We start from the raw sequence: 9,200 nt of genomic DNA, 5'->3' as shown, positions 1-9,200 counted from the left end.
TCACCGTTGGAAAAGTTGATCTGAATACTCTTCCTCTTATCTGTTTCACTGATAACAATATTCTGTGTGATGCTCTTAAATCGACGTGATTCCTATTTCTTGTTTGTTTTTTGTTTTCGATTTCTTTTTTTCTCTCAATTGCTTGTTTTGTGTTTGTGATCCTTTTTCTTGTGTGCATGTTTTTTGCTTGCGATTCCTTTTTATTGTGTGAGTTCCTCCCCCAGACATTCTTTTTTCTTCTTTGCTTGTTTTTTTATGGTTGTGATTTGCACTTCAGAGCCACCGTACTGAATGAATAGACGATTAACATCCGCTCAAAAAGTGTTGGTCTTCAGCCCACTGGAACAACGATTCAGTGACTGAGTGTGCCAGATGACATTCCACGTTGATTTGACGTAGCATTATTACAACATGACACTGCTATCTGTGTGTATCGACTGTTTTTGATTGTTTCCTTTGTTTGTTGCTTTTTCTTTTTTATAAGCAATGTTTCAATCGTTGAATTAAAATGAATTACCGAATCCAATCGCTTCTCTGTAATTAATTTGTCTCTTTCACCAGATATAGAAGTCCCGCCGAGTCTCAGTTCTATGGGCCTATATTTCCGGTTTAAACACAACAGAATTCGTAGATTGGCCAGAGAGACATTCAATCACAGTAACAACAAATGTTATTGGTGCGCTCTACTTGTTCTTTTATTTTGGAAGGGGCTTCGTTTTTCAGTCTCTGTTGGCTGGACAGGGTTTTGTGACCAGACCACTGTCTTGGGAAACAGGCATAGAACGAGTTTCGTCGTGCAGTTTTGGAGACCAATGCTCAACTTTCAGGTGATTTAACGTTACCTTTGGAATTGTGAGTGTAGTAAACTAAATGAATGTCGATTGTTTCTCAGTAGTACGTCGACCTCGACCAAATTCGTGTAGACTGCACCGTATAACTGCTCTTCGACAAATTAGCCTACAATTCGATAGTATCATTTGACGGCGCTTGCTGAACTTAGCACACGCTGAGTGACAGTCCATCCTTCTTGTCAGGCAATGGTAAATTGCGGCACGTTCTTGGCCTCTGCCAGCAATATTAGTCCATTTCAAAGTTTGCGACGTTTAGCAACATCTGAACACGTTTACTTCTTAATTTAAAATGATTAGCTTCATAAGTATGGCCTCTTCGAAGTCACTGCTCTGTGTTAGCCTTCGAATCTAGAGATAAAAGAAGGTTACAATGAGATCGATCAAATGAGTCGGTTGATAGCTCATGGGCTAAATCTGTTTTGGTATGTTAAGGTAATGGCCACAATATGATCCTTTGGTATTGCTCTTTTGTTTTTACCGCATTGTTGCCCTCTCTTTTGTGTCATTTATGTATTTTGTTGCCTCTTTTAATCATTGCGTGTTTGGACAAGTCAGCACCTCTCTGTTTAGATGATCCCTATATGTACACTCGTTATGTATGTGATATACAGAACATAATAGTTTTTATTTTGAAGTGTTTGTTACACCTACGCATGCGTATTCGCACGCACATTCACTACATACTGTACTTGAAGCGTCTGTTGACTTAAATCGTACATTAAATCACACAGTAGATACATATGATTAAATTGGTGCTTCTGTTATGAATTTGAATGATTAGCATTTGAACAGATCTTTCCCTTGGAGGCCAAGCTTTTATTCTTGGAAAAGGAATATTTGTGGTGACACGAGGTAACTCTGAAGCCACACTCCTACCCTCTTGTTGTGTTTACATCTAAAGAGAGAGTATGTGTTGACCACATGTTAACTGAGTGTGTTTGGTATTAGAGATTACTCTTGAATGTATTTCTGTTCAGAGTCAGTATGATGAGAGGCAGTTGAAATGATGTACTGTATATGAATCCTAGTATTTATCTTGCTGTGTCACAGAACATGGTGAGCATGGTTCACATTAAGGCTACACACACTCGCACAATCCCAAATAATTTAGCCAAATGTTTATTTAAAGTAGCTTTTTATCCGACTTTATGTGATCAGGATTTTTGAGAAATACCGAAATTGCTGATTGTGGTATTAAACATAATAGTAAAAGGGGAGTAGGCGCTGTCTCTCCGAACAAACTTTTTCAGTTGGTCACACCAGCACAGATTTGGTCACATTCTTTGTAAGTTCTACATTTTTTGACCTATTCAAATCGTTCCACTTTCAAATTATTCAGCTTCTCATGTGTTGGTGGCGGCCATTCTGGCCAAAACATTAGGTACACCCCAGATTCTTGTCTATTTGCATCCCCAATGGAGCGACCTTATTGGCCAAAACATAAGGTACATCCTGGATTCTTGTCTGCAGATGATCCCACGTAATGGGCACCCCTGCTTTACAGTTTTGTGTTGAGGATTGCCCCCAATGGGGCAGCCATATAGTCCAAAATATTAGGTATGCCTCTGATTCTTGTATGTCGGCGTCCTGAATGGGGGAGGCATGTTGGCCAAAATATTAGGTACACCCCGGTTTCTTTGTATGTAGGCATCTCCAATAGGCAGCCCATATTGGCCTAGCTTCATTCCTTCCTTTCTCCCAAGTTTGCTTGTTTCCTTTCTTCCTACCTTCCTTCCTCCCTTGGTTCCTTGCTTCCTAGTTTCCTTATTTTTTTTCCTTTTCTTTCTTGTTTCCTGATTTGCTGAAGGCTGTAAATTTCCCCAGTGTGGGACAAATAAAGGATATCTTATCTTATCTTATCTTATTTCTTGTTTTCCTTGTTTACTTGCTTTCTTCCTTCCTTGATTGTGACCTTGCTTTCTTCCTTTGTTCCTTCCACAAATTTCTTTCAATAGAGCGTCAAAGCCGCTTATTCTTAGCGCTACGTTTTTTTCCAAATTCCCAAATAAAAGCCAGCATATTTTTTTTCTTTTCTTCTTCTTCTACCGTCCACATTTTTTGACCAATTCAAACCAATCCAAACTCGATATCTTCTGTTACTCCAGGTCATTGTATATCTTTCTACGTCATTCAATATTCTGTAATTCCATATCAGCTGATATTCCAAATGCTTCCACAAATTTTTGTTTAGCCACTCAGCCTTAACACACAATTTCTCCAGAAATTGCATTCTCTTGTTTGTATTTTATTAATATTAAAATAAATCAATTTTATCTTTCAAATATATTGGCCTTAAAATAAACAAAATAACCATAAAACGTAAAACATTCTGTTTCAGAACTCAAAACCTGTTAGTATAGCTTTGGCACACGAGTTGGTATTGTTGAACAAGTGCAATAGTCACTTTGAGTTAAAAGTGTAAATTGTGTTATACATACATTGTTTTATATATACATTTTATACCTTGTATTTATTTTCAATATTATTAAATTGAATATTTACATATATGTATACATCCATACATATACATATTTATATAATCAAATGTAACAGGCACATTGGGATTCGAACCCAGGTCTGCCGCATGAGCGCGTTATAATATATTTATACATAAAAACATATACATTTAGAATATACCATATTTGAGTGTTTGTGAGCTTTAAACATGTCATGTGCTACATCTTTACCTGTACAACATAAGCGCCATCTGTGCCATTGGGTAATCTTAGGTGTCTTTTTTCATTGAACTCGCAGACAATATCATTGAATAACTCATCTTTGCTAGTCAAAGAAACATTGGCCTGCCTGTAAAAAAATATTTGATACATTTTTATTTAATAGTATAACTTTAAGTCTAGTTACACGTTGTAGACCCACCTACCTTGGAGTTTTCTTCTGAAATTCTTTGTTTTTCTCCTTTTCTGAACGTGCTGCTGTCATCATGACATCGAATACGTCTACACTTTCTGTTTTTGCCACTGTTTCTTGTGTTTTTTCTATACATCTAAATCGAATCGATCTTAGGTCAGGTAAAGTATTTAAAACTTGAAACACTGACATATCCATATCATCAATGTCATAGAATTCACTGTTGGCACATTGACACTGTGCTATTTTCACGTGGTTTATACTTGGCCCGTGGTGTTCATCAAATAGTTCGCTGAATTTTTTCGATACATCAATGGATGCTATTTTCTTAACATTATGGTGCGAGCATGCGACTGTAACACAGAAAACGCGGTTTAAACTGTCGTCGGAGATCGCGGCCGCCGCCATGATTCAATGTTGTTGACAGACGGCAGGGCAAACGACGCACGCGCTCAACGTGAATATCATGAGAGTTTGCACCGATGTAAACCCTCAACACAAAACTGTAAAGCAGGGGTGCCCATTACGTCGATCCTGATCGACCGGTAAATCTTAGACAGGTCCCAAGTGTATCCGAGGGGTGTAGAGGAGAAGAAAAAAAAAACCCCCAACCATTTGTGTGTCTTTGTACATGTTAGTAATATATTTTTTGTGTTAATGTACACTGCACCCTAATCGTCCTATAAGTTTCATTTTCACCAAAAAATATTTAAAAAATAAAATAAAGCAGGTAAATCATTAACCTACGGTGGCACGTGATCTACGTCACCGGAAGTCGTTAGCGTTCAGCAGTCCGCAATTGCAGCTTGTGATCAGAGCTGTTGCGCTTTGTCTTTTATTGTCATTATTCTCATTCAGAGTTTGCTTAGTGTACAATTCACCGAGGGCACAGGCAAAGAATAGGAATCGAGAGGGACAGGGAAGCACTTTAAAACGGTACTTGTGAGCGAGCTAGTTAGATAGCTAACAAGCTGCAAAAGTGCATTGCATGCCTCCACGTCAGGCTGTTTCTCATCTTGGCATGTGTACGCGTGCGTGTGCGCTCGTGCGAGGTAAGGGGTGATCCCGGGAGATTGGTTGATCGAAAAGTCGATCTGAGGTCCAAGAAGTTTGGGCACCCCTAGTGTAGAGGGTTGTTTGAAAAAAAAAAAAAAAAAACTTTACGGTCAGCACTTTCGACGTAGAAATTCTCGGTCGGTCGCGTTACTGGAAACACACTTTTTTTTTTCTCCGCCTTATCATGAAATTAGTGAATTAAGTATAGATAGTTGTTAATTTTGCACTAATTGATTCCTATTTTCTGTCTTTTTTTTTTTTTTACCCTTCATAACTAGACTTCTGAGTGAGGACGGCCACCATGTCGGTGACTGTTCATGAGAATCGGAAATCCCGCACCAGCACAGGATCCATGAACATTTCACTGTTTCACAAGCCATCACACCCTGACAGTGTGTTGACTCATCTAAACACAATGAGGAAACAGTGCATGTTCACAGATATCACGCTGTGGGCTGGGGACCGCTCCTTCCACTGTCACAGGTAAGAAAATTATTGTTGGTTCAAATGTATTTGTTCCTGTTGTATATGTATATGGGTGGTGCTCAAGTATGGTCCAGGAGTGTGACATAAGAGCCCAAAAATGAACTCAAAACCAGATAAAAATGAGAGAGGCTTTAAATCAACCTCCCACCTCCAAATATAATCTTCAATATTTTATTTTTACACTTTAGCAGCTTCACTACATTCACGATAATCAGTTGAAAAACTGGTACAAATGACCAAATATACTTTGAAAATTAACTCTGAATGGTGAGCAATGGCCGTCATATTACATATTACATTCGAGGTTTCCGTGGACACAAGAACTTAACTGTAAATACGAAATGCCTGCAACTGAACTGGGCGGCTTTTACCTGCTGAGTCACACACATGAATACACTGAAAAAATTGTGTATGCAACTAGTGTGAAAAAAATTTATCAATCTATTTCATTGCTTGCGTATTACAAATAAAATTGGACATCACACTGGGCATGTAGCTTACTTGGTTGTCACAGAATAAACAAGAGTTTGTTTTTTTTTTTTTTAAATATGTATTATTAACAAGGTGTTTTACAATGAACCCATTGAACCTACGGTTCTAAATAATTCCGGTTGAAGTACAGTCAAACCTCGGTTTTCGACCATAATCTGTTCCAAAAGGCTGTTCGAAAACCGATTTGTTCGAAAACCGAAACCATGTTTCCCATTATGATCAATGTAAAAATTTTTAATCCGTTTCAAGTCTAGAAAACAACTTTTTTAAAAGCATTTTTTTCAACTTTTTTACACCATAAACTGTATACACGTGTAACAAAAGAGCAGGTAACTAGAAACATTTTGCATGTTTTATTTTTACCAATTTTAACATGAACATTGACATTGTAACATAAAAATTGAAGTAACATCTCTCTATCTCTCTTGCTCTCTCTCTCATCGTGACAATTGTAGATTGCATTCTTTTACACCTTGAATTTATAAACCCTAAAGTAATGGCTGTAACTATGGACGCTCTGTCTGCAATCCTACGCTACGGTATGAGGTAACATCCCTCCATCCATTTTCTGAACCGCTTTATCCACACAAGTCCAGTCTCGTCCATATCAAAAGTTTGCTGGAGAAGGTATTCCTCGAGCTTGATGAGATTTTCAAACTCAACTTTAAACTTTTCAGCAGCTTCCTTGTCTGAACTGGCTCCTCCCCATGACGAATCACTTCTTTTCCTCAACTTTTCGAACCATCCTCTGCTTGCTTTAAAATCAAACACTTCAGGAACAATGCTAGGATCCTTTTTTATCAAATCTCCATACAATTGTCTTGTTTTGCCACAAATCATATCTTGACTAAGACTGTCCCCTGCTAGCTGTTTCTCATTTATGAAAATAAGCAAAAGTTTCTCCACTTCCTCTAATATTTGTGGCCTTTGTTTGCTCAACATACGAGATCCTTTAGCCACAACACTGACTTTATGATGGTCTTTCTTTTTTAGGATGCTGCTGATTTCGGCATGCCGAACTCCTTTGCCAAAACAGACACATGCACACCTGATTCATATTTCACGATCAAATCTTACTTAAATTCAATAGTTTTGCGCACTATTTTCCTCTTTTTTTCACCAGCTTTACTACTTCCACTTGCTTTCTTTTTCCTCTTTTTTTTCACCAGTTTTACTTCCACTTGCTTTCTTTGGTGCCATGCAGAAATAACAGTCCAATTTGCGTAGATCTCAACAAACACGTCTGTTTTTTTAAAACATCTTGATTGAACACGTCTGCTCACAATGGATGCTCAATGGATGCTCTTGTTTTTTTTTTTTAATCTTTTAACACGTCTTCTCACAATGGACGCTCTTTCTTTAAAAAAAAAAAAATCTTTATTGAACATGTCTGCTCACAACAGAGGCGTCACTTCTTCGTCGACCCGAGGAAGCGTCACTTCCTCATGTAAGGAAGTCGAGAGGAGTCGAGTGGCGCATTCAAGTGCGCTCAGTTTGGTCGAGAACCGATTTTCGGTCGTAATCCGAGGCATAAAAAAATTGAAATTTTTGGTCGAAAACCGATTTGGTCGAGAACATAGAAGTTCGAAAACCGAGGTTTGACTTTATACTCTTCATTACAGTTGTAAATTGTGGGAGGCACCTTGTGGACACCAAAGGAAATACGCGTAGCAATTTTTTTCGCCTGACATATCTCTGCAGTATGTTTGTAATATTGTCAGCAGTGAAGTCTGGTCATTAATTGTAAAGGGGAAAAAAATCATGACTCTCAAGGTGCAAGCTTTTCTGCCTAAAAAAAAGAAACAACCCCCCCCCCCAGCAAATTTGAAGAGCTCATTATCAATTCTGATAGACCATGTATTGCAGAATCACACTATTTTGTCATGGACCATTTCATTTTTCTTTTTTTTTTGTTCCCAATACAGTTGTTCTTGTGAAGCAAAATGTGTATAATTCTTTAAAGAAAATATGAGTAATCAGGCCAAAATGCTTTTTCACAGATAATCCTCTTTCACCTGAAGTCGATTGTGGGTTTTTCTATGCATCCTGGACAATCATCCTGGCAGTTGTGACGGAAAGATTTGTTGGTGTACTTGACTGTGGTTTGGTGTAAAAGCACCTCTAATTTTCCACTTTTTTTTAGTGGTTTAAACACAACCAATTGGCATTTTCAAATCGATATCTCTTCATTTTAAACTTTTTTTTTCCATGCAGCAAAATAAGCAGTCTTGATATATTTTTAGCTCTTTAATTAAAGGAACTTAAAAATGTTTTTCAAAGTTATTTACTATTATTTACTATTCGTCATGCCCCTTGACACTGTTCACCTATTCAGAGATGAAAGTCCTCCGGATTTTCCCGGAATTCCGGGTTTTTCACATTTTTATGAAAATCTCTCCGGAGAATTGAGGAAAATTTGCCTAAAATTAATCCGGATGTTAGTTGACAACATTGAACGAAGACGCGTTTGAGTTCGTTGTTTTGCTTTCACGAGCGTAGCCATGTTGAAACACTAACACTAGTAACAGTAGAGATTTTCGTCTCTTTATCAACACATTTGCTAAACCCCAATGGAACGAATAAAAGACACCGTGGACAAGACAGTTGTCGTAAAAAATATATTCGGACAAAAAGGGAAACACACAGATTGGCAGAAAAACGTGTCCGTCCGACTTCGAGTAATTTAAGTTAAACAAGACTGTATAAACATTCACATCTTTTATATTTCTGTTCCTGAAGAGGTTACATTAGCGGACAATTTTCCATCATTGACGGATTTTGTTTTAAGAGTGGACGGGGAAAATTTAAGGCCGTCCGTCATTTTGACGGGTTGAAAATTGAGCCATACACCACAGCAGCAGTACATCCTAAAGAATCGAGTGCGGCACTTGAAGAGAGAGAAGCAGCGAGACCAAAAAGAACAATGACGGCTGGATCATAAAGATATGAAGGCGTTTTTTGAATTGCCATTGCGAGAGTTTAGTACAGTATGTGTTGTGATGACACCGCTTCTGTTTTTTGCGAACCACGGTCTCTCGTGGCCAAAACTATTCACGGCCTCGAAAATCTCTCTCTCTCTCTCTCTCTCTCTCTCTCTCTCTCTCTATATATATATGTGTGTGTGTGTGTATAAATATATGTATATATATGTGTGTATATATATTTGCATATATATGTGTGTATATATATATATATATAAATGTATATATATGTGTATGTATATGTATATATCTATATATACTATATATGTATATGTATATATATATATATGTGTGTATATATGTGTGTGTACATATATACATAAATATATATACACACACATATATATACATATATATACACACATATATATACATATACATATATATATATATATATATATACACACACACACACACATATATATATATATATATATACACACACACACACACATACATACATACA

General features: G+C 37.3%; 1 protein-coding gene across 3 annotated transcripts in view; it reads left to right on the top strand.

Annotated features, from left to right (window-relative positions):
- Positions 1 to 700: 700 nt before the first annotated feature.
- enc2 (ectodermal-neural cortex 2) overlaps positions 701 to 9,200 on the top strand; it is a 34,273-nt gene continuing 25,773 nt past the window's right edge. For 2 of the 3 annotated variants that reach the window (XM_019865264.1, XM_019865263.1), the window contains exons 1-2: positions 701 to 827; positions 5,054 to 5,258. In XM_019865264.1, the coding sequence (XP_019720823.1) occupies positions 5,077 to 5,258 (182 nt within the window). In that variant the 5' untranslated portion in view covers positions 701 to 827; positions 5,054 to 5,076. Of the gene's footprint in view, positions 853 to 5,053; positions 5,259 to 9,200 lie in introns of all 3 variants that reach the window. The other variant, XM_019865265.1, reaches the window with a different exon arrangement.

This window comes from Hippocampus comes, unplaced genomic scaffold (assembly GCF_001891065.2).
Source record: "Hippocampus comes isolate QL1 unplaced genomic scaffold, H_comes_QL1_v1.1 scaffold180, whole genome shotgun sequence".
In the NCBI taxonomy this organism is placed as follows: domain Eukaryota; kingdom Metazoa; phylum Chordata; class Actinopteri; order Syngnathiformes; family Syngnathidae; genus Hippocampus; species Hippocampus comes.
Note: the sequence above shows the minus strand (reverse complement) of the source record. Positions and strands in the feature narration are given on the sequence as shown.